We start from the raw sequence: 26,884 nt of genomic DNA, 5'->3' as shown, positions 1-26,884 counted from the left end.
TATGCTTTGTCCTTAGGGAGCCAAGCTGTTACATATTTTCTTCTTAATCTACTTGGTCTTCAGATTTCACTGCCAGCTGGAATTAAATATTAGAGATTTTCTTTGTTGTTATAGAGCTGAATTATTATAGAGATAATTATTATTGAATATTTCAGCATACAACTTGTACTTAATTCATTTAACACACACTAAATGGAGCATGGATTGCAGTACCAAGAACAGGTCTCTAATTGTTTTAATCCAAAAGGTGAAGAAGGTTTGAGGTAGAGACCTCAATCAACAAAGGCAAACCTAGATGTGAAAAGATATGGACTTCTTTTTTCCTTTACATCACTGTAGTAAATCATCTTCTTTCCACATGAAATTTTAGTGTTTCCAGAGTGCATCGCTAGTGGGGAGCAACAACCCACAAGCTCTTGAAACCTCTGCATCTGCTTAAGCCATCAGATTGCCTCTTGTTTTGTGCTCAAGTCCTGCTTCTCTTCATCACCCCATGGCTGCCAGGAGTACTTCCAGAGACGTGAGTGCCCCACCAAAGAGGGTATTTGCCAAGGCTGGCTTCATGGATGCTGGCATACAATGCCAGTTCATAAGTTTTAAGAAAAGACCCCCCCCACCTCCTCACTCCTCCGTGCCAATGGCAGAGCCAGGAGCGTGGGGGAGAGCCACGGTCCTGCTCCTATGTCAGGAGCTGCACCCAGGGCCCAGGAGGAACTTTACCATTACACCTCTGGCCACGACCAGAAAATCACCAGGCCCCCCTACCCACATGTCAGCAGGTCTGTGCACAAGCCTCGGAGGCTACTGAACCAACTAGATGGCTAAGGCTGGGTAAGACGAATCCCACCCTGATAGCTCAGAGCTGAAACAAGAGTAACAGTCTGCACAGAGACTGAAGACTTCATTTGGTACATTTTGCTTTGTTTCAAATTACAGTTTCAATGAGCTTTAAACAAAAGAAAACAAAAGAAAAATGTTTTAGGATTTTAAATACATTTTTTCCATAAAAAAAAAAAGGTGCGGGAAATTTTAGGTCTACTTCACACATTTCTGTAAGGATTCTAGCATTCTTACAGTGTCAGCAGAGCAGTAATCCCAGTTTTTCATACCCTGTACATTGTGAGAGCTATTAGAATTAATCTTACTGCAAACAGAAATCAGGATTACAGGCTGTACCATTAAACTGTGTGTGTATATACAGACAGATGTATATGTATTAATACAGAGAAAATCGGGATGTGTTCTGATGTATTCTGTTAAAATCTGCAGGAGCCACTCTTTTTTGGGCAGGGAGATGTTGTGTGATTGCAGGGTGAAAATCTGGGGGGTGTGAAGAAGCTCTACGTGGCAAAGGGCTATAAAGTTAGCCTCTAAAAGTGAATAAACTTGCATCTCTGCTGGAATTCCTTTCTTTATTCCCCTTTCTTACCCTTGCTTATATTTTAGATAAATGTCCATAATCCTGTCCTCTGACAAATTCTTCCCAAGAAAGAGATGTTTCTGTTCTAGCTTTATGACTCATGCCCAGCCATGCCCTGCCTGGGCCAGAAAGAAATACAGGAGCTGATCTATAGTCCATTGACCTTGATCCAGGGGCATAAATTATATGTTTCTGTGTGACAATTGAAATATTAACTTGTTAGGGCTAGGTCTAACTCAGTGAAACCGCCTTACAGAGAACAAGTTTTTCTTCCTCTTTTAGGAAGCCACTGAACAAAAAGGGGAAGAGATCTAGACTTCTTTTATTTCAAATATTTGGAGATAGGAAACTTAGTGAGGAGCTCCCATGTAACAGCATAAAAGTAAAATTATGCATGGTGATTTTTCCCTAGCCTGTTGGCAGCAAGCCCTATAAATTATGAAATAGACCCAGGTGCAGGAAATCAAATCATGAAATAATCAGAGCTCACAGTAAAATATCTCTATTAAGATAATGTACTTAAATGAGCTGCACTGCATCATTCTATTGCACCCCTATGCTTTAATGTAGCTACTTCTGCATACATTTTAGTTCACTGATGCCAAAAAGGAAAGTGGCCTTTAGGAACTGGACATTGTGCTCTAGTTGTCACTCTCTTTCTCTTCCCCAGTGCATTTTCTAAATTCTGTCAGTTCACTCTCCCATTTTTGCTACCTCGTCCCCTCATCCTTTTGTTTCTTCAGATTTTTAATGTGACTTCCGGCTGACACAGATTAATACTCCACTGCTTTTAACAACTGGGCTTTTTTGCAGAGCGTGGGATTTCTTTGTACATCAAGATTCTTGCTCTGCACTGACTGATACAAAGCACTCATATTTTCAGGAGTCTACAGTCATACCATACAAACTACTAATTCAAGCTTGATAGAAGAATTCCATGGCCTCGGAATTTATTTTCTTCTAAGAGTGTGTTTTAATCAAAGGGCTGGCCTCTCAGCTGGTAGTTTGAATCAGCCAAGGAAATGCATCATCCAACGCACCCATCTTTGTACTCATTTATTTATATTGTATTGAAAGAAAAAAATAAAAGAAATAAAAGAAAGATCAAAATTCTGACCATTTTATTTACTGTGCGTTTTTTCCCAAGTTGAATTGTATAAATCCTTACATGGCATGTTGATATGATCAGTACCCATTTCATTTCAGACTAAGACAGCAATATAAAGGACACAAAACAATAAGATTGTTCAGGCTTGGAAATGCTATTAAGCTTTACATACTGTCTTAACACTGTAAAATAAAAGAAGTCCCTCTACCTCTCACTGTTTGAGCTGTGAACATATTTTCAGAAATACACCCGTATTCTAATTTAATTTAGGAGAATGATGATAGAGAAAACCCCTGAGAAGGCTCCTCGTGCTTCCCCTTGCTACGTCCAAAGTACTGCTGTAAGCACAACAAAAATTAAACCCTGAGAGTCTAGCTTGTGCAACGCTTAATCAGATCCAGTCATCACTGCAACAACAGTCATGGTTAGAGCTGAAATTGCATCCACCCTGAAATAATTCTCCAGTGTTAACATAGTCTGTAATGAGTACAGAGCCAAATTTCATGCCACGTGTTACAAATATTCAAGCACAAATGTGGCATAAAGCTGGTAGTTCTTGTGAGAATACGGTTTGAAAGCAAGACCCCTACAGAAAGCCTGTTAGGAAGGAACCCTGAAAAAACACTGAAGAGCCACAGTCTTCCATCCTTCCGCCAGAAAATCTGTTCAGAAATACTATCTCAAAAACTGGGCTGACTGAGCAAAGGAGCTGTTGAAGAAAAAGTAGCTGATGCAGGGAACATCCTCCACAGCCCTTGATACACACACACACAGACGATGCTCTCTTGTAGGAGTTGTGGGTTCCTAACTATACGTGTCAAGCAAGTTCCTCATAGTAACCCCATCTGCTCACTGTGCTAACAGACCGCACGTGTTCAGAAAGGTGAAATTTACCCCTTTTCGTACGACGATGAGCAAGTCTGTCCACCAAAACAATTACTCTTTTTACTTAGTGGATTTAAAACCCTTGGCATTATTTCAGTGTGATTTTTTGTATGATTTCATAGGCAAGCAAGCAAAAACCTACAAACTGGGCCAATTTCTGAACTCTTTGTTCCTGAAACCGCTGGGAGGTTTGTTAAAGCAAGGAGTTCAGAAATTGACCCTGATGAAAGCAAGCTCCAGCAGCAATGCCGGCTGGCCCCAGTGCCCCTGTGCTGTCAGTCAAACCAGTGATCGCCCATGCAGGTTCTGTTCCACTCCAGGCCACAGTTCCAGCACCACTCAAACTTGCACTGAGGTCGAGGACACTTCATGTGCATGCAGCCACCTGTAAAACAGCAAAAGAATGGCTTTGGTACTTGGCAAGCACTTAGAGATGTTAATCAACTATTAACAGTTTTAAAATCAACTTCCAAAGCCCTTCAATTACTAACCAAGTAGAATACTTAATAAAAGTACAAACCTGAACACTACTTCTCCTGGGCTTTCTAAATCCTGTTATTCCCTCTCTTACTGAGGTCTAACACGCTGGTCTCCCTTGAGGGGCTGCAGAAGCAGGAAGTGCAGTCCTGTCTGACATTTGGGGACAGGGAAAAGCAATGACGGCCTGTGGCCTCTAAAAGCAGTGACGCAGAGCAGTCTATGCTAGTAAAGCTGTGAGGCAGAGGTTGAACAAAATTCATTTCTTTTTTGAATTTGGATTCAACAACTAAGAGATTTGCAAAGAGAGTAAATCAGGAGACAGATTTTGACAGCTCACTGCTGATTATATCAAAATGACATTAGCAATTTAAGTTACTTTGACCTTCTTAATATCTGAAGCAGCCTTTTGATCACCTCAGTGTTTCCAGTGTGTTGGGTTTCTTACTTGCCCGTACTGTGAGAACAGCTTTAATCTCTCTGCTCACAGCCTTGATCAAATGATTAGTTTGTAATATATAAAACATTAACATTGTCAAAGGTCATTACAAAAATGTACTTCAAATGGAAATTATGTTGCTTACCATACAAAGAAATCTCTTGTATAATTCAAACTGAAAGAAAAACATGCAGTAAGAAGTGCTGAAATGTCAGCTCAGTTTGACTCCAGATGGTGATAGGATGTACAAGGAGTGTGCGTTCCCTACTGTACAACTTGCTACCCTTACTCAACCTTTCCTATAAATGTCACTCCAGAAGGTGAAAATGACAGGAGACATGAGAACTGATTTGTTAAAATAGGCCTGTCTGCTTCATCTGACAGAGGGAGAAAACTAGCTGTGATGGCAACATCTATTCAACAAGGCAAAGTTTTTATACTTGTGCAAGAGATGCAATTCACTGGACATTTTTATATTATTTAAATTTAAGTGCACTAATGGCCAAACTCCGCAACACACTTTAAGTTTAGATCCAATCCTCTCTTACAACTCATATTAAGTCCCCACTGGATAAAATGCATCTCAATCCTAGTGCAGGAAGCAAAGTCCAACAAGCATCTTCTGTCAAACAACTGCTTCACCTGCCAAGCTACATCAGTGAAAATACTCAGTGAAAATACTCTCTGTTACACAGCAGCTGAAATCAAGTCAGAGCGGAGAAACATGGCCCATGGCTTTATGAGCACAGCAGTCCTCTGAGAGATGTGGATGTGTGTTTAAACTCACCCAGACTACCATCTGAATATGAGGGGGCACTCCTTTACTGTGAGGGTGACAGAGCACTGGAACAGGCTGCCCAGAGAGGCTGTGGAGTCTCCTTCTCTGGAGCTATCCAAGACCCACCTGGATGCCATCCTGCGCAATGCGCTCTAGGTGATCCTGCTCAGCAGGGGGTTGGACTAGGTGATCTTCAGAGGTCCCTGCCAACCTCGGCTGTTCTGTGATTCTGTGAACTGAACTGTGGGAAAGTGCTTCATTCTTTCACTTTGGCTATTACAGAAAAGTTATTGGCATTTAGAAGTATTCTACAATGCCTATAGAAATACAAACTGTTACAGAAACATTACTGACATACAGGAATATAGGCAATTACAGAAAAGTTATTGGCATTGTCACTGTCCCTTGTAAATGTGTCAAGTGGCAAGTAACAGTGTCCACAGAAGCATCTGGGGAGGGAAGGCAGAATTATTCTCTTGTGTGGAGTCAGCGTACTCCTCCCAGATGAGGCCTGCTGGCAGATTTCAGTGTACAGTCATCAGCCTCTTGACACCAGCTGTACTTAGGCAGAAGTGAAGTGCTCCTCTCAGTTTGCAAAAGTCAGCTTAGAAGCTAGAACATGCAGTACCCTTTACCGGAGAAGAAAGCAAGCACCGTGCCTTTCAAGCTTCATGCCTTAATTCAGGGGACCGCTGAGGTGGGAAGTCATAGGGAAGATGAAGATGCTTGGGGAACTTCAGAGTCACCCAGGCTCTCAGGGCAGCTGGGCATCACCCATGCAGGCAGCAGGCTACTCCAGCTCATCGTTCTGGGCATGGACTGCTCACCTGTGCCTACGTTCTCCCACGGGCACCAAACCCGTTTATTGAAGCAGGTGCTGTGTGCTGTCCTGGTACCACAAATGAAACCTACAGCGTGATGTTTCCGCAGCCCTTCTGCTTTTTTCCCTACCTGCTCTGTCATGTTTGAAGGGAGATAGGAGATACCATAAAGGTATTTGTTGCAGGTTATTCTAGTTGAATAGTTGAGGTACAGAAAGAGGAGGTTTTTCAGCACAACCTGAAGGCCATCTGACTCCAGATGAGACTAAGCTGTTCAGCTTGATGATTATCACCTGAATGCCTTCTGTAAGCACCATTTTTCCAGAACACTTATATACCTGTCCTGATCAGTTCTAGACTGACAAGGGAACCATGTCTTCCCAGCAGCCAGGCTCACCGAGGACCTCCTGGCTTTCTGTGTTTTCAGAGAAGCAGGCAGACTATTGCAGTTTGCAGCAAGTCTGACAGTTTGACTTCTCAAGGGCATTAATCGTTTTTGTTCATACCTGTTCAGAAGTTTTCACTAACCAGCAGGGCACAGATTTAATTTGTAAGTGGTGGTTTGAAAAGCTATTATTTGTGTAGTAGAGTAGAACATAGATCTTTATCCAAAGAGATTTCCAGCATGACTGAAACTTGTTGAGGAGCACAAATAAAACAAATGCTGCTGAGATGTCATTTCCTTTTGCATATCAATTTTTTAAATTGGCATATATTTTCATAGAATGCAATAAACAAAGTTGTTTTGTTAAAAGACTTTAGGTGCCTTTTTATCATTTGACTCAGTGGAACATGTCATCAGTATAAATCTACAGTATTTTTACAATGGGGAACAATGGGCTGTAGGCAGTTTAAAAATGTCAGCCTACAAGCTGAAATGTGCAGTACCCGTTACCAGAGAAGACAGCAAACACTGCACCTTTCAAGCTTCATGCCTTATTTCGCAGAATCACAGAATTGCTGGGGTGGGAAGGGAGCTCTGGAGATCATCAACCCCTGTGCTTACAGAAGGGTCAGCTAAAGTAGGCTGCTCGGGGTCACGTCCAGTCAGGTTTTGAATGTTTCCTGGAATGGAGACTCCACAACCTCTTTGGGCAATCTGTTCCAGTCTTCAACCACCCTCACGGTGAAAAATGTTTTCTGTTCCTGCATTTGGGTTTGGGAGTATTGCCCCTTGTCTTTTCTCCTGACACTACTGAGAAGAGTCTGACTTTGTCTTCCTTATTCCCCCATCAGGCATTACCCCAGCCTGTACTGGGGTTGTTTCTCCCCAGGCTCAGGACCTTTGCATTTACCTGCGTTGAATTTCATGAGGTTCCTCTCAGCCCATTTCCCAGCCTGTCAAAGTTCTTCTGAATGGCAGCATTACCACCTGGTTCCAGTACATGGAAACATTTCTAGCCTGCTGTTGTGGCTTTGGCATTTTGCATTATGAGGCACTACTCTGACATGGGTCATGCCATTAGAAAGGAAAGGTCTTTTCCTCTTTACTATCCATTTTGAATATTATTTTCTTCCAAGAAAAAAAGTATAATGGCTTTTATTTCTTTTTTGGATGTCTTGGAGATTTTTACAAGTAATTTTCTTAGTTGGAGTTGTATAAATTATATCATGTTGTCAAATAGGGATATGCTATTTGCGACATGTGACAACTGTAAATTAACAATAAAACTACACAGTGTAAGAGAAAGTAAAGCTCCTAGCAGGGCTTCCAGCCTGACCAGAAGGTTTTTCATCTGTGTATGCACAGACAGTAAGTATGAACAGTTGCAATGTCTATTTGTAACCCAGTTCAACCTTCTGGTTTTCCACCCTGTTTTCCAAGTCTGTAAATAACTTTTTTTTGACCTACCTCTCTGTTCTCTCTCTTTTGCTGCCTACCTTGCTCTCTACACTTTGCCAAATCTTGTCTCTCCTTCCCACTCTTGAATTCATGCTTTCATCCCTTCAGGTCCTTGTGCTTGAAGTCTCCCACTTTCCATCTGCCAGCTACCTTCTTTTCTTTCTTCAAACCACAGATTTCAGGATTTTGTTCTATTTCTTCCTTAGTAGTATTTCCATAGTATCACTGCTTCAAATGTTTTCTCCTTACAGTTCGTGGTGTCTTATTCAGCATTTTCAAAGTCAGTCGCATTTGTATAACTGATGCCACAAAACTGAGAAGCATCCTCTATACTTTATATTCATATAATATTTAGGCAAACATTTTAGAATATTTTGGTTAATTCACATTAGTACAATTAAACCTTGGAACAGCACATACTACAGGACATAGCCTATTTGTTGTTCTTGTTCCCTGTTTTAACCACCCTGGTGCCAACAGATTACTTTTCTTCCTACACGGTAGGCATTGATCAGCGTAAGCAGTTTGTCAGGAATCGTAATTCTTCTTCTGACTTGCTCTTCTGCAATTGACATTTCACTGGGTTGAGATTCATTTCATTTAAATTCAGCTGTATGCTGTTTAGACATCTACACCAGCTCTATTTTTCCTACATCCCGCTTTTAGGTGTGATTCTTCCGGCCTACATTAGACACATCTTGTTTCAGTGAGAGATGAGATTTGGCCTATAGATGTTGATTTTTTTCACTGACAATGCAAAATCCGTACAACTAACTGGACATTCAGTCATATGAACGCAACACCCAGTGTTTCTCTATGCCTCTTTTTCCCTGTCTATCAAGGGGATAGCTGAGTGCTTTGTGAGGCTGGGTTAATGGCTCTGGAACTAGGTGATTTAGATTTAGTGATTTCAAGATAATTTAGACAAAGTGTCAGAGGGAAGATTCAAGCTCTGTGTGCCCTCCCTCTCTTGGGATAACAGTATGCATATTTACACATGCACATTCATATATTTATACTGTAAAATGAATTTTACAAGACAGGTAAACACCAGGTATCTAATAAATTTACCATTTTTTTCTACTGGAATATGGCAGTTGGGGCAAGGCTTGGTTGTTTTCTTGATCGTTTCTCTAGATGCCTCTTCCCATCGGGCTCGCATGGCTGCATGTTCATCAACTACATATCCCTGCAAAGAGAGAGAAAAACTATTTACCCATGACTGCAAGACATGTAGGCTGAACTTTGTATTTTGAAGCACAAATTCTGCAGCTCTCACAAACTTGTTTTCCCTCAGCGTGCACACCACGTGTATTGGGTGACAGGACACGGGGATGGTGGGGCAGCTGCAGCTGCCGGAGCGTGTGCCATCCCAGGGGGCTTCTACAGCCAGCTGCTGGTCAGGATGTGTCCCCCCAAAGCTCCCTGCCCTGAGGGGCAGGCGAAGCCCCAGCAGGAGGGTGCATCAGGCAGCAAGACGTGCTGCAAATGCACAGAGGCAAATAAAGCAAAAGGTGAAGCAGGAGTCAGGTGAACCTGGCTGAGATTTTTAGACACCATAGGTTTGGTTTTGCTTCAGGGACTAAATCTCTTCTTGCAAGAAACATAAAACACCAAGGCAATGCAACACGATGAGAAATGGCGTGGTCCCTAAAAGAAAGCTGTTTTTCATAATAAAGAATATTCCTTTGTTTCTGTGATCTAGATTTCATTCATATATAATCCTGTGTAAACTTATGAGCCTTTATAAGGTACAGAAAAGACACACAAAGATTTTGAAGGAAAAAAAAAACAACTGGTGAATAATGAAAGCACATATCTCCCCACCCAGAACAACATGGACAGAAAAAGTCATAATGAAGAGCGCTGTAAAAAGGACTCCTCCATTTGTCCTATTTATGACTGGGCCAAAATTACATAATCTACACAAGTGTCCTACTTGACAACTTCCTACCTAAAACGATAATACAAGGACAAAAGAGATGGCAGTGCCCTGGGTAATATCTATCACACAGGGCTGGAAACGATGTTCAAAAGTAAACAATGTATTTAGGTTCCAGCCTTGAAGTGCAACTCTATCTATTCGTACTGTGGTTGTTTTTCGAGTGTCTGGAAGAATAACAAGCCTAAACTAAATTATATCATTTGTAAAAAATGCTGCAGCTTCTTCGTGTTCCTGCCTTCGAAGTAACTGTAGACTACTCTGTGGATTGACTTTTATTATTGATTTATACAGATTTTAAAAATACTTATTTCTAACAAGTCAGCAAAAGGAAATTGGCCCAGCTTTGAAACACGCAATGTAACCCTAGCTCCAACCGGTTTCTACTCAGCTGCTACTGACTGATAAAACTGGTGACTTATTGCCGTGTCAGTGAATAAAACATAGATTTTTATTTCTTGGCTGAAGTTTCCTGAGTTAACATGGAGTAACACAGAGGAACATCTGGAGAAGTTTGTTTCTAGCTCATCTGGTGGTTGTTGCAACATGCACAAAAAAAAAATCAGCCCGTTTTAATTAGAAATCCTTGAAAATGTGTTTACGCTTCCTTTATTTCACAACCTATGTCAGTCACCTCAGGCCTTTAACACCTTTCGTGACCCTCACTTTTCTCCCATTTGCCAGTATTTATGATGCAGAGGTGACAAAGGTGAACACAGTTTCCTCAGCTCTATTTTAGCAATGATTTTTACTTTTAGCTCACTGCTTCTCGATAGCAAATTAGGCCTCACACGCTGCTGGATTATTCAGCAAAAGGACGACCTCTGTCAAACGGTACATTAGGAAGCTCTAGGAAATAAAAAAAGCTACTCAGGCTAACAGCAAAGAACATAATCTAGCATTGAACTTGCAACACCTTGATCTTTAACGAAGGGTGACTTTAATAAGCAATCTGAGCAAACACAGAGGGGCCTGAAGAGAAGACGGGGAGAGTGTGAATGCCCATGGGGCCTCAGTTTGCCCAGTGACAGAAGGAAGAAGATATTAATATAATCTGGTTGCAATGGCAATTAATTATTTAACATCCATAAAGATGATTCAAGATGAAAATCACTATAGCAGTGGAAAAACTCTGCTAATATTTTCAGAATAATAGCTACACAAGAAGATTGGATTATTTTTAATTTTTGTATTCAACCCAGAAGAGCTTCACAGTGGCTTTGTTTTTTCCCAAATAGTCCAAATCCAAACTGTGTGATTCAGAACTTAGAAATGTATTTTTTCCACATCCTCAGGTCTTTGTTGTTCCTAATAGCAAATGACACTGAGGCAAAATTTCACACACTGAATTACTAATTTTATTTGAATAAAGATATTTGATCTTAGTTCTAAAAGCAAATACAAACTTCGGAGAGCTTAGAAATAATTCAAATAAACAAGTGCAAACCGCACATACACAACTGACTGAGAAAGAACAAATTGATGACAACAGCAGAGGGAATTATTATATTAATGTTTTCCTTTGCAAAACTTCTAGCATGAAATAGACACAGCAGCATGATATTTTCAGCCCATTAGAGCTGAAACATCCCTCCTATGCCAAGTCTTGCTGAATGCTGAGTTAAAAAACTTCCTGCTGCAGGAAGCAAATGCAGAAAAATGGTACAGTGATGGAGTCTCTCTAATTCAGTAAAGAGATCATACCACCCAGATCTATGAGCCACAAGCATTGCAGTGACTGCAAGCACACATATTTATCTTCATTTTCTCTTCAAACAATAAAGAAAAGTTGTATGGCAATTCTCCATTACCAGTGTCTATTTATATCACCTTCTTTTATCCTAAGCTAGCAAACCTAATCTTGACAACAGCCTAGGTAATAGACCAGGGCTCTCAACCAGAGGCTGCTCGCACTTTCTGTGGCCTGCCACATCTTGGATAGGAAAGTAAGTGATGCTCCAGGTATGCATCACATGCTAGTTTGTCTAGAACAGGAGACTTTCTTACACTTATGATGCTGACCTCACAAAATATACTCTAGTTCCCCAGTTATTACAGGGTATTTATCAGAGCATTAGTGAAAAGCTGCTAGATTCCATCCATTCCACTTCATGACGATTTTTCTTGATTCCCAACTGTGCTGCACATGATGACAAGGAGTGAATACCCACAAATAACAGGAAGCTCCAGTATGAGCTGTCACAAGCATTTTTCAACATCCCCTCTGCACTGTCCTCTTAGTGAGATGGTGGAAGAGTCCACCTTGTAATCTCTGGGTCACATTGAAGGATGCGGATTTACTTCTGTTCTGTTTCTATGCTGAGTCTGTTGGAGAAACTAACAGGGATAAAGAGACCACAGAGACTGTTGAGAACCATACAGCATTGCAAGAACATGCACATGGAAAGCTCTTTATGCAGTTAATCAATATCAGGCACTAGAGGAAAAAGTGCTACAGAGACAGAAAGCATCCTGAAATAGAAAGAAAGCATCCTTCTTAAAGTAGCTTCTCATTCAGGTAACGGAACACACATCGTTTTGTCATACATAAAGTAAAAAAAGTATGTAGTCAAAGTCAGCAACTAAGCAGTGCCATCCAGGGCAAAAACATTGATGGCAAAACTTGTTCAAAAATATTGGCAGCATTAGATATATAATGTTAAATTCACATGCCACCATATTATAGACTGTCTCATGCAAGCACACTTCTTTTATGACCATGCTCATCTGCAAACTGAAAACCATTCAGAATGGAATATGAGGCTGTTGACATTATGTTGTGCTCAGCTTTGGTGAATGCTTGTTTGTTGTTGTTGCTTATTTCCATTCTGATAAGCAAAAAAGTTGGTCATGCATTACTTCAAAAATGTACCCTAATGCAGCTTCCCTTTAATCAGAAATACTTTTCCTTTTGATCAGAAATGCTTGGTTTTAGTTAATTTTACTTGGCAAAATAAGATTTAAGAAGGAGAAATAGAGATATGTAAAATTATGACTTTATGTGAAATATAGCATTTTAAAAAGGCTTAGATGTCTCAAAAGAGAAAGTATTACTCATTTTCCAGCATGAATGTGAGAACAACTGTGGATGCTTGAAAAGGTTCAAAGGAAAAACAAAGAATAATTCATTGTACACAAAGCAATGTTCAACCTTCCATAACACTTGTATTAACACTGCCCACTAATTATTTTGAGCTAGAGCTTGGAGCAAAAGCAGCCTCATCTTTCGAAACCTGATCTACAAGGGATGATGACAGTCCAGCTTAAATTCCTGTTGTTTTCTCATCTTCTGCTGAGCTGTTTTATGAACATGGTTGCATGAACTAACCTCCTGTCATATTTATCGGTGTCTTTTTCTAAGTTCTGGGAGAAAAAAATATCAGATGTCTAGAGCACTAGATAGGCTAGAGGAGCTTTGCAAAAAAAGTCCATCATTTGAGTCATTTAAGAGTCAAAAAATCTCATAAGGAGAGGTGCACATAGCTTTGGGACTAGTGCTCTGGTCTACAGAGAGATTTGGGCTAATCAAAATACTAAAAATGGTTATATAGATCAGGAAAAGGAAGGATATCCATCAATGGGAATATGTTTCATGCATGCAGAGGAAGAACAGAGCGCTAGCACCACGCTGATCCAGCTAAGCTCACATGAAACGGCTTTGTGTGAGCCAATTTGTCTGGTATGCCTAGGGAATTCTTCTGTAAAACGACCTGGTTGGTGATGACAGCAAGTAGATAAAATCAAAGTTCTATGCTATACACAGGGTATTGTGTCAGATACAAGACTTTTACCAAATAAAATCAGAGAGCTCTGTTTTGGTGATATTGCACATCAAGGTTCTCACTCTGCATGTTGCAGATATTCCTATCAGAACACATGAAATTCAGGTAGCCTGTGAATATTGGATTTACACCATTCTAAAGTAGAAAATCTAATCCAAGAGAGGTCATTCTTGTATAACTGTTTTCCACCAGTGGAAGGATGAACATACTTTCTCCTGTAAGTGGCAACACAGATGCAAAGGACTGTCAGCTTAACCTTATAAAAAAAAAAACAGCTTGTCACATCTTTTTATTTTATTGCTGCCTAAAATAGGAAAGATAAAATTCTCTCTCTATAGTTTCCATCTATTTCTCATTAGAAAGAAAGTTAAGACCTACTCTCAGATTTCCTCCAGTGCATCTTTATTTATAACATAGAGATTAATTTTGCAGGATGTTTCCTGGTTATTTTTCTTGCTCCTTTAATTAGGCATCTGTGGGTTGAAGTGTCCTGTGCCTGACATTGTAAATATGCCACCTAATGAAGCTGAGCCTCAGTTTCTTTTCCCGTTGTTTAAGATACTGTCAAAATCGAGCTACATGTGCCATTTTTGTACAGCCATGTTTTATTTAACTTTTTAAATTTATCTGATGGAAAAAAAAATCAATGGTCTAATAATAGATGTTCCAGATTTCATACTGTAACTCAGGACTCATTGAAAGATACTATGTATGATGAACCTCTTCAATAACCTTTTCTTTCACTAAAATGCAGTGAAATAATTCATACTTTTGTGGTCAGCATTTACTGTTTAGCAGTTCGATTAATTTTTCCCCTCTTTCCGGTAGAGAAAGATGCTTACATAGACATGTTGCATGTTTCCCATTTTAACTCTTGGTTGTAGCATATATATCTTTTCAAATACCACACCTCTTTTTCTCATATTGTTCTACAAGCAGTATAGAAAGTTTGCTGTAATAGTGAAGAAACAATTCTGTAAGTTATATCTGTAGTATTTTGCAGCTTAAACACAAAAACCAAGAGCTGAATCGGGATGTCACATGTCTATGGAGCCCAATACGATATACAAATGCTTTCCCTAATAACTCACCCATCACTGAAGGTTCAAATAAAACAAAGCTTGCTACTTTCTTCATACAGTAAATCAACAGACATATGCAATTCCATAATTTTGTCAGCATTCTCTCTATTACAATTTAACACTCAGGTTGCATAGTCTTTCTGTTCCACACCAGTATTGTAAGAAACACATTGCATCAAATATGATTTTCATGAAACATTAGCTGCATATTTAGTATTACAATATTTCAGCTAAGGATATTTTGTAAGCACCTTTGTTTGGAAATTCCACATTAGAATGAAATTCTGTAACAGCTCTTGCTCACAGTCGCCAATATGTTCTGCTGCATAATTACAACAAACTTCCACCTACATAGAGACCAGGCTTCATAAGTCTATGCACTTGCTGGGGTTCTACAGGGAAAATAGTATATGAGACTAGACAGATGTTGCTCAGTGGTTGGGAAAGGAAGCCTCTCAAGTCTTGGCTGTATATTTTATACCACCTACTGGCAATTTAGAGATATGCATACATGAGGCAATGACAGGAAAAGAAGGCCTGGAGGCTTGCTTGAAGCCCAAGTGAGCTGCGAGCCTTTCCAGGAACTACAACACAAAAGACAAAAGCAGGATGCCAGGTGATGTTACAGGCTTCCGTGGATGTGTGCACAGGTTTCATGTCGCGCCTGTGCAAGCACAGAGCTGCTTTCTGAGAAGTTATCAAAAAGGTCTGCTTCAGATCTGATCACTTGTCTGAGAGCTTACAGCCAAGTTAGGTCTGAACCCCCAGACTGCCAGCAGAGTCCAGGTAGCATGTACTGATGACTAGGATCAAATTTGGAAAAAAATTGTACTTCCAAGGTTTGCAGTGACTCAGCTGAGGCATTGCTGAGGCACTGGACTGCTGGTTTGGTCTGATGGGCCACTGGGCTGGCAGGAGCTCTGGATAAGTTTTCTACTGTCAGAAGCAGAAAAGCAGTATTAATATCTGGACTCTGCATTAGCTAACGGAGTACAGTAAGGACCGGGACCCAAGTAAAAAGCAGCTGAGATTTGATTTGAAGATAGAAGGTTTGGGGACTGGCTTTAGGGTGTGGGTGAGCAAGGCCTCCAGATGAGCACTATAGCTGAGACAGACATCCCACAGATTTGCAGTGGCATCAGAATTAAGTTTTGTGGCATTAGCTATAAGATTGCACCTAAATAGAGTGTAGACTAACATTTAGAACATGTAGCTCTGTGTCTCAGTAAAAATGCCGTCACTATTTCTGGTAAGAGACCTCAGCCTTCGTGCCCAGCCAACACCACAGGCCTCAGGACTGTCGAGCTTTGTCTGGGCTTGCCTTGACCATCTTAGAGGTCTGTTTCAGCAATTATTGAATGACCAAGTGACTTGTACCTCTCTTGACTTTGCTTTAGATTTTGCTTAGTTTTGTATAATTGTGTGGTTTAACAATGCTACACATATTTTTATAACTACTAGATAGTAATAGCAAGCATAGGTATAATGTACAGACTGAACTATCTCTGACCCTAGAATAAAACACCATATGGAGGAGTGAAGGCATGGGATGATAGCTAAGGCCTTGAAAGCACATGTGCAGGATGATATGTGAGGTCTCAGAGCTATGAACAGCTCTCAGTGGTCAATTACCCAAATGCAACCTTGAGAGCTGGGTAAATACAGTTTTGGGGATAGCAAAGAGGGAAAAAAAAACATACCAGATTTAGGTAAACACGCTATAGATGGTAAATTTGGATGCAATGCCAACTTGCAGACCAGTGAAAAAGAAGTGTGTTAACTAACATATAAAAATAACCCCAAGCAGATCCTATAGTGAGGTGGAAAAAAAATATCAATAACAACATCATTTTCCTCCTGGTAAAGGACTCGGTATGCTATCCCCTGCAAGCAGTGTCCTTTAGCTTCCCATTTTTAAAAAGTTCAAACACCTTCAAGCAGCCTTAAGGACCGTACATAGCTCCTGCTTTGTTCCTCTTGTGCTTCATAGCTGTGCTTGTACTTTTCCTTCCTCCTGCCAACAGACTCCATTTCCCCTTCCCCGTCATCCTCCCTTCATAGACCCACGAGCTCTGCTCCCTCCTCTTGACCTAAGGGTTCTTCCTCTTTCCTTGTGACACCAGGCCCAGCACAGGCCCATTTCACCACCACCCTTTCTGATTGATTCCTCCTTGTTGTCCCATATCACTTCACAACCTTATTCCCTTTCTTCCCTCTTCCTTCTCCTATTTCTGGAGCTTCTACTATGTCTCTGAAAAGTCACAGTCAAACAACACTGTCTGTACCCTGTCTGCCTCCCATCAGTTCTTGGCTGTTACGGAGACTTGAATGCCTCTGTTTCAGGCTCTACTTCTCTTTCTGAGGGATCACCTTTTCTAAGACTTCCCAAATGGTTATCTAGTTCAGAGGGTACCACCACGCCTGCCTGTCACTGCTCACCCCCAGCCCCCGGACTCCTCATCAGCCCAGGGCCACCAGCCCCAGCATGGCCACAGCAGGGCTGGGCTCCAGCTCCCCACGGCCCTGCCCCACCATGGGCCCATGGCCCAGCCTGGCCTCAGCCCATCCCAGTCCCGTTCCTGTCCCCAGGGAGGTGCCCAGTGTCAGGGCTGGGGCTGCCCAGGTGCCCCCAGTGCCCTGCTCCTGGTGAGGCAGGGGGACAGGACAGGCAGCTGGGCCCTGCCCTGACAGACCCATGAGCAGGCCCGCAGGCAGCAGATGGCTCTTGCAGTGCTCTGACATAGGGATCACGAGAGCCTTCTTTGAGTGGCACTGCAGGTCTCCTTGTTCTCTGTGTTGTCAACATCTGGCTACCCAGCTCCTCCACAATATCGCTTTTTGGCTTTGCTTCCAGCTCTTTCCCACCCCTCATGACCCACCGCATTTATCTTCATTATGCCAACCTAGGTCTAAACCTTTCCTCTTACACTGGAAATGTCAGGGTCATGCAGGTGTTTGTAGAAATGCTACGGTAAGGGAAGGTTCCCTTCGGTATTGTAGCCACCAGAGGCAAAAATAAAACCTGTCTTTTTCTGATAGAAGATATTTTCCTGAGACTACACATTCTGCACCAATTCTGGAGAGGAATGGTTTGGTGGCTGCATGTCTGGTTGACCCTAAAATCTGAGTAGAAGCAGTTGTGACAATAAGATCGGCTTCTAAAATAACTGGTATGGAAAGGATCTTGACTAGGGGGAAGGACAAGAGTCAAACTGGAGGAGCTTAAGACAGAAGTCAACCCTGGAAATGTATTATTCCTACCTAGAAAAAGACAGTCAAAGGTAAAACAATCTTCACTGTTGGAACAAACAGTACAATAACAGCAAATTAACTCTGACACACAGGGTTCTGAATCTAACAGGAAGAGTGCCAAAAACAAAAAAAGACAGAAAGCACAGATAGATAAGTGTTTAAATTAGTTTCAGTAAAGCAGATGAAGTAGTCCCACATGCCTTTCTTTCCATATACGCCTCACGAATGTTTTGTATGCATTGTACACGAATGATGTATGCAAGACAGCTTTTACTGATGTAATTCAGAAAAACAAACCAAACCAAACCAAAAACCCAGCGTGTCAGCAGCACTTACGGTAGCATTGTTTTAGCTAGCTAGCTACTTGTTCTGCTGTTTACAGAAAGCAAGGGAAATCGTTCCTTCAGCGGCACATCACCACCTTGTGGAGGAGTTTAATCAGTGCATCTCGCTTTCTAAGAATAAGAAGGCTGATCAAAGTCAATTAACTTCAACGCAAGCTGGAGTCTAAATGAATTTTGCGTAGTCTGTGATCTTGCCTGTACTGGGGAACTGATTTGCATAGCTACAAGAGATATTCTGATATCATTTAACTATTCTGGAACAGCTCTTCGAGAGCATTGGAAAAATTTCAGGTATAGCTAAAACGTTTGCATTACATTGTAACAATAGTATTTAACTTCCCTAACATAACAGATCTAATTGAGTGCAGTTCTTTTGCTGAGACACTGGACTAAATGAATGTAGCACTCACATTGTCATCAAGAGACACTAAGGCAACATGCAAATGTTTAAAATAAACCACTTCTTCCTGTAGTCTTCTAATTTTTCCTGGCACACCTTTATCTTTTGCTCTAAAGCAAAAGAGAGATTATATAAGCTTGAACTTTCAGTGACCCAAAATTCTTAAAATCCTTTGTAAGGTGCCATGATGACTGCTCAAAGCTTTCAGTACTCTAAGCAAAACTGGCATCAATAGCTTAGTGGACATAAGACTCACTGTGCATGTTGAGATGCATTCAATTTCTAGCTCTGCTTAATTCAGGTAACACACTCAGCTTTGGTCTTCTACTTTACCAGGCTATTGGATACTTTAACTTAAGTATCTCTCAATGTCTCCGTTGAAGCTGTTTTGTTTTTACATAAATATGAATGGAAGCTGGAAAATTTTTTTAAGGTTGCTTCAAACAAAGCAAGATTATTCTTCATAGAGGATAATTAAGCTGCAAATCTCCTCATTGCAGAGTAACATGAATGCTAGAAGCATATATATGGCTTCAAAAAAGGGGTTGCACAAATTCATGGAGTAAAACTTTGCTGGTAGCTGCTAAATATAAAATTCCACACCTGAATCACAAGTCACCAGAGACTGGAAAATATTCAGGGAATGGGACATCATTATACTCATGCACTCTTCTCTAGACACTGGTAACTGAAATCTGTTAGAGACAGGGTACTGGACTAGATGGTTTTTGGGTCTTCTACAGTATACATCTTCCAGGCACTGGAGGTAGATGCCCTGCCTGCTAGGATACAGGCTGTTTAATTCTGCCTCAATGAGCATTGATTCTTTTTCATAAAGTAGAAGAGCTTCACTAAGAAAGGTTAAAGAGAAAAATCTCTACAGAGGTGATTGCCTGGTGCAGTAGTGGAAGGTTTCCCTGCCCATGGCAGTGGGTTTGGAATTAGATGACCTTTAAGATCCCTTCCAACCCAAATCATTCTGTGATCCTATGATTCTATGGTAACACATGACAAAGACTCATAGTATGTCCCCAGCTCCATCTCAATCTCTACGTTCAAAGAGTAAGAGGCCCCAGAAGCCATCCTCGGACAGAGCCTGTCTGCAGGCACTGACAGGAGCTGGGTATGCCTTGTGGGGAGCAGGCCACAAACCTTGTCAGCACCTGCTCACAGTCCTGCAGCTGCCGTGCTGGACTACCTGGGTCTCAGGGTTAGCGTTTCATCTTAGCATCAAACATGCCAGACATCTGCATTTTTTTTTACAGTTTTTTTTCTCCCTAGGAGAGCACCTTGACCATCCAGTGTGAGATATTTAGGGGGAATTTCTCCTGTTCTTTGCTCTGTCTCTTCCTCTCTCCCTCTCTCTCTTTTGAAAGACTGTGATTCATGTGTAATGAAGAGCAGTGAAACTTCAATCTCAAACAAAGAGAAATGTTGGGAGAGAAAAACTATTTCCTGTCCAGGGCTATAGCTACAGTAGCTACAAAATTATGGAGCAGCTTAGAATAATTATCACCTAACAGCTTCTAGCCTAGGCAATCCAATTTTTTATTTCTCTAAGTTAAAACATGAATTATCAACAGCATTTTCTGCACACACTGTATAAAACCCCTGTTACTCAGTCCAAACCCACGTGATTTCTTGACTGGTGCACTGAGTACAAGCTGCAAGACAGGAAAACTACAGAAAGCCTTTCAAAGGTGTTCATGTTGAATAGAGACGACCCCAAAAGCCCATTGGGAAGGCCTTTTCTTTGTCATCTGATGGTAGAGCTCTGTGTGTTCCTGACAGAATTCAGCTACTCTATCAGTCAGAGCATCTGAAATCCACCAAAAAGCCAACTCCAATGGCTAGAGCAATTCAGTATGAACATAATTGCTTTTGCTCGGGATTATAATTAGGACCCATCCAACAAATGTCGCTCTAGTTGGACCAAGGATAATGATCAGGATGTAATGAGTTGTGGGGATGCCTACCTTCTGGGCCACAGCTCCCTGCGTGCTGAGGAGAGAGCTGCATTCCCCTTCATGGTATTCTTCTTTACATTCACGGCAGAACACAAGCTGGAAAACAAACCAAAGCACACAAGTCATAAAAACACATTAGGGACGTAGACAGCAGAGTACAACTGTGAAGAGTCATATAGCAGATGATCTCTTGCCCTTCTCATCCCATTAAATTCCCATAATCCTCCTAATTGTGCATCTTATTATGCAATCTGATCATTAACACAACAATTTTGCAGTTATTATTATACATTTCTCTGGTGAAGTAAAATAAATGTCATTATTAAAAATGAGATTTTGCTACATGGTCGATTTAAGGACATAAAGTCATTCTAGATACTTCTGCGTGTGTGTGTTTCTGCTGCAATGAAATCTATTTATACAAAAAGGGTGTTGTCTGAAACAAGTAGTTCTGCTCTATAGTGTTTACCAATGTAAGCAGTCCATTCACAGTTCTAAATCTAATGCATTCTCCATGGAAAACTGTTACTGAATTTACCGGGACATGATCGCTTTATATAGGTTATATGAAATACCATTTTCTAGGAAATTATACCCTTGCCATGGACTTTTATAGAATGGTTTAAAAAAATCCGTAGTAAGAATACAATGACAGGTTACTTAACATGGGTTTTAAGGGACTCCCTCTAGACCCTTGTTACATTTCTGGCAATTGTTCTGGTTTCATCCTCCTTAAATTACATTGTTCGTTACATAAGAGTTCATTCAAAAGTAATGTAATGTCTTTAGCAGATGAGTAAAACAATTGTCCCTGCCTCAGTCTGAGCTGCCACTGCTCCCTAAACTGGTTCGTATGTATCAAGTTCAATGCCTTTTTTAAACTCTAAAATGAAGATATCTGTCTTGACATGTGTCAAAATCTTTGACTCATCAATGCTGCATTAAATTCTGTGTCCTTGCAGGTAAGAGGAAAAGTCAATAATGTAAAATGGGTCTCTCTTAATGCTTTTTTAAAGCCACGCTGTCGTGATGCCAGCCCAGACTCTCAGCAGAAAGATCTCTCAGCAGTAAGCTGTTCTGACTGGCATTATAAGCAAGACTGATAAAACAGCCTTGATTTTTGATGCAGAGCTGCATTCACCAGTAACGAATAAAGGATATCAGGAGGACATGACACTGGAACATTTGTCTGCCACAAATTCCATCTTTCGCAATTTCATTTTGAACTCTTTCAAGCCTTATTGTCACTTTTCTAAGAACCACTGAAAATCGCATTTCATTGTCATGCTAAAGAAACTGTGCTTTTGTGAAAAGAAACATTGTGCGAGTCCAAAAGGGTTGACTCTGTTATTCAGAAAGTCAGGGCAATTTGGAGTGGGGAAATGGAGTGGGTGTTCTAGCTTCTAGAGATATCGAACCAAATCGCTTGTTTGCTTTCCTGTCACTTCTCTAACTATTTTGTCAATGATTTTAAATCTTTTATTTTACTTCATTTGACATTGATCTGTTAATTCATTTGTGCTTCTTAGCAAACAGTTTAACAATGAAGGCACTTCTGTAAGGTATGTTATATGAAAGGCTGCATTATTGTAATACAGTATCATGTAATTACAACATCTGCACTGCATTAGTGCTCCAAAGTTTCATCCACGTTCAACATTGCCCAAACATGTACAGACGTACTCTCTGTCTGGATCCCTAATATCTCAAAGACTTGTCACTTAGCAATGAAGGTTATAGCCAGGTTTAACCATATTTCTTACTGTGTGTCCTATTCTTTTTACCTTCCTGACTTTATTTCCTTATAAACATATCTGGCTGAAAACATTTGTCTGAAAGGGTTTTGTATACACTTACTATACCACTGCCTTACCAGAATGCCTCAGTTTCCTTTCCTTGCTCCAGTCTTTCACTTTTACAATTGCAGTTTTAAACATTTCATAAGTATTAAAAAGGGGGATATACTGAAGAAAGAAAGAAAAATAAAGGAAGGAAGGAAGGAAGGAAGGAAGGAAGGAAGGAAGGAAGGAAGGAAGGAAGGAAGGAAGGAAGGAAGGAAGGAAGGAAGGAAGGAAGGAAGGAAGGAAGGAAGGAAGGAAAAAAGGAAGGAAGGAAGGAAGGAAGGAAGGAAAAAAAACAAACAAAGAACATGGGACATATTTTGTCAAGACATTCCAGCTGCCTCACAATGTAGTTTAGGTTGCATTGACATTTCTTATAACAACAAAATTCATAAACTTATGCTGTGTTATTTAAAGATGTGAAATGCATTTTCTCACTATAGAGGTCACTCTCTATACTTGCCTTTAAAATAAAAATTGCTCAGGAGTAAGATCAAAGTGTTGTTTACCAATGTTTTCCCCAAAGGCTTTCTGTACTGGAAGTGTGTATGAGAGTGTAAACTGGGCCTTCCACTAACAATTTTATACCCTGCAAGTAAGTCTGTGAGTGACCCTGTCACATGCTTGTGATGGAACAAAGTCTGATTTTTTTGGTGAGCCAGGATACTCATTTCACATCTTATTAGATAATGGATGAGTTGTAAAATCAGTTCTGTGGCAAAAGACCACCCTGGAGGCTGATCGGTTTGTCAGAATAAATAGGCATCTCCCCACAGAAATGCATTAAGCACTCCCATTTTATGGCAAAGCGTGCATCATAAAGAAAACGTAGGTCATTTACAACAAAGCAGTTTGCGATAGCTCCATTCATTTTTTACATCCAGACATGAAAAATATAATAAAGTTTCAGTAATGAAATACAGCAATTGCAAAAGTGCTGTCATTTAACTTCTATTTTGTGGCTTCATTAATATTAATGAAGTTATTTTGCCTTTGGAAATATAAGGATTTAAGTTGTTCAGTCAGGATTTAATACTTCTGCATAAATTTAATATTAGTATATGTTTAAAAAATACTATAAATAGTGTAATTACTAACAACAGTCACACTTTCTTTCCCTTTATTTGCTGAAAGGCTGGCAGATTACAGTGATAACATAAATTGTTCAAGAACAGTGAATTTAGCACTTACTGTTGTTACCCTTGAAAGATTCTTCAGCTGGAAAGCGACTAGCAAAAAGAATAAATCCCAAAGGTCTGAAACCTACCCTCTAGGTTTACACATTAAAATAAGGATTAGCAGGGAAATCCCCAAAGCACTTGAGGGATTTGGGCACTGGAATAAATATATAACCTGTACATATGCTATTACAGGCTTTCGGATATCTGTAAAAATGTATAAGATAGGCCTAAGCAGAAATTCTGAATACAAGTGATCTCAAAACAGGAGCTATAAAAAAATCTCAACAGGGATCCAGATCCTGTTTTAAAAATCCTCCTAGCTTTATCATCAGTCCAACAGGAGGTAAAATCAGTCCACACTCTGGTCAGTTCAATGGAATTTGTACCCCACAGCTGACGTGCAGTGCCAAGAACGATGCTGAAAGACACCTAGGATGATGAAACTGAGCCATAGTCTCAGTTATTCCTGACCAGACCATGCATAACGTTTCAAGTTTGGAAGAGGGAACAGAATGTAGCTCTAATTTTTAAGGAAAGGAAAATGAGCTTGTCATTTATATGCTGAACTGGTATTGGAAGCAGGATTTTGCCATTTCTTTTTTCACAACATTTGTAAGATTTGCTTTTTTTTTTTTTTTTTTGATTAAGCACCACTATTCTCATTCTCTTGCCTACTCCACACACCTTTTCTTTTGTCTCTAACACTGATCATCTCTCCCTATAATGCTTGCAAAGTATTCCTGTTAAAATCATCTTTCTTCCAACTTTGATACTATACTCCCATTCTTGAATTCCCACATGAAACTTCAAGTTTTGGTTCCCTATTGTTAATTTTAAGTTACTCTTCTACTCAGATATTCCTTTTCTTTTTCACTCTCACCTCCTCTTGTGTCTACACAGCAAAATGAAGGCAAGGTTGCAGTGAGGTAGTCATAGCTGAGGTCTAAGCTGCAGCACTATGGGTGCACTGCTAAGGACTTTGTGAGCTGACAGCTCAAGCGTGTACCCAGATTTCTTACCAGATTTCTGCAGTCTACGTTGAAATCTGGGCTGCCGTGTTTTCTCTCCTACAATTACCACTATTAGCTAGACTGAAAACAGTCTGTGTGTGACATATGGTTTGGCCAAGTGTTTCTTCCAAAACAGACACTGAAGTCCACATTAAAGACATCAGGTGAGGAAAGACCCGCTCATACCTCTGGCACTGTGTTTTAATGGCCCTTCAAATCATTGTTAAAAATTGTAACTAAGATCTACTTTGACTCTCCCTGGATTCAGCTTCCAGACACTACATTCTGCTTCACAATTCTCTGCTAAAACATCTTTCAGTATCTCCTATTTTCTTTCTGTAAAGGTACCTATGTACTGTAATCATGATACCCCTGAATCTTCTTTAACCTAAGCAGAGACACTCTAAGTTTCTCACTGGATAAGCCGTTCTGTTACTCCCTCTGTCCAGCCCCAAATCATATTCATGGCACTTTTCTAGGGACTTGCTTTTGACATTAATTATATTTGACTAATCTTTGTGTCATTGCTGTGCTGTATCAGCAGAGTCTTTTTATTTACTTCTGGATCACTGTCAAGTATTGAATCGTGACAGGTATGCTATCAGTCCCTGTTGAATGCTGCTAGCAATACCCTGCTGATCATGCAGTCTTCACAGAAAGACTGCTTTCTGTGATCTGTCAGTTTGTAATCCACACAACGACCAACCAGGGAGGCATACTATATCATCCGACAGTGATGAGACAATGCTGCTGCACACGTCCTAAACATTGCAATTGGAACCCAGTCCCCTAAAACTCTTTACGGATATGTTATGGTGGTGATTTCCTTACCAGAATATTCTGTAGTTTGAAGTCATACAATATATGAAATTTATTTTCTGCAATTACTTTTTCTTATCAAATTTATAATCTCATCAAAGAATGAAATCAGTTCCTTCTGATACAACCTATTGTCACTGAGAATATATTGACTAGCAATATTATCGAAATTGTTTTGTTTTCTCTGTTCCTTTGTCTTTTGTCCTTGATCTTCCCTCATTCATTCAGTGCTGTCTGTCTGGGTCAGTCACTACAGATGGGAGTCATGAAAAGTAAAGCTACTGAATGAAGGCAGGATCCACATTTCCATCACTACTGTAGCTTTCTGTCAGTAGCATAAAACTGGCATGCAAGAGAGGCCAAGGTCCCTCAAAACCATGACTGTATGAACAAACAAAAATTACAGATCTCTCACCTTTCATTTAAAATGCAGGGATTACAACTTTTATCTTGCCTTTTCAGGAAAATGTATTTTAAGAAATCAACCTTCAACATCTCTACTCACTCCTTCCTCTAAAACCAAGTCACCCCACCCTCCCTAAGCAAAACAGAAGTGTACTACATTACTATCATAATTCACGCTAAAGGAGAAATAAACCATAGATTACAAGCGTTAACTTTATTATTAAGTGAGCTGATAAAAAAGAAATATGAAGACTTATTGTAATGGGAGGAGTCTATAGCATATTGTTAAGAGAATACAAGGCAAGTATAATCTAAGATATATACGATTAATTTGTGATTAATCATTTAATTTGTATATAGTGAATATATATATATATTAATCAGACCAGCAGGCTTTTTTTTAATTGGATTTTTTTAAAAACAATGAGAATGATTTATTGGATACTAACACTGGAAAGGCAAAAAAAATCCATTTTTTCACTAGACAACATGATCACCTGGTCAAAAAAACCCTTGAAAATGTAAAATTTTATAATGCACCAAGGTTCAATTCTAGATGAGCTTTTGCAGTCAAACTATAGGCTGCTAACTGGAGCAAGGATTTATAGTGAAAATATGAGTATGCCTTAAGGGAAACCAAAGCTATCAAAGAGTCACATATAGAATGACGCTGCCAATAATACCCAATGTCATCTCTCGTTATAGTGTAGAAAAATACAGTATTAGATTGCACTTACAAAGTATAAATTGTAATCTTACAGTGAGTGATATGTACCTACAGAAGAGGTATTTTTGGTGAAAAAATGTGCCCTTGTTCCCAAGAAAGCTAATGGTATCCTGGGCTGTACTAAGCAAAGTATTGCCAGAAGGTTGAGGGAGGGTGATCTCTCCCCTCTACTCAGCACTGGTGAGGCCACACCTGGAGTACTCTGTCCAGTTCTAGACTCTCCAATACAAGAGACATGGATATACTGGAGAGAGTCCAGTGAATGACTGTGGAGGTGATGGAGCACTTCTCCTGTGAGGAAAGGCTGAGTGAGCTGGGGCTGTTCAACCTAGAGAAAGGGAAGGCTCAGGGGGGTCTCATT

General features: G+C 40.2%; 1 protein-coding gene across 3 annotated transcripts in view; it reads right to left on the bottom strand.

The window, feature by feature from the left end:
• Window positions 1–2,524: 2,524 nt before the first annotated feature.
• PRKN (parkin RBR E3 ubiquitin protein ligase) overlaps window positions 2,525–26,884 on the bottom strand; it is a 758,965-nt gene continuing 734,605 nt past the window's right edge. For all 3 annotated transcript variants that reach the window (XM_048067874.2, XM_066994150.1, XM_013186798.3), the window contains 3 exons: window positions 20,550–20,636; window positions 8,843–8,960; window positions 2,525–3,798 (listed from right to left, as the gene is read on the bottom strand). In XM_048067874.2, the coding sequence (XP_047923831.1) occupies window positions 3,689–3,798; window positions 8,843–8,960; window positions 20,550–20,636 (315 nt within the window). In that variant the 3' untranslated portion in view covers window positions 2,525–3,688. The remainder of the gene's footprint in view (window positions 3,799–8,842; window positions 8,961–20,549; window positions 20,637–26,884) is intronic.

Source organism: Anser cygnoides, chromosome 3, assembly GCF_040182565.1.
Source record: "Anser cygnoides isolate HZ-2024a breed goose chromosome 3, Taihu_goose_T2T_genome, whole genome shotgun sequence".
NCBI classification, from domain to species: Eukaryota; Metazoa; Chordata; class Aves; order Anseriformes; family Anatidae; genus Anser; species Anser cygnoides.
This window is presented reverse-complemented; position numbering and strand designations above follow the sequence as displayed.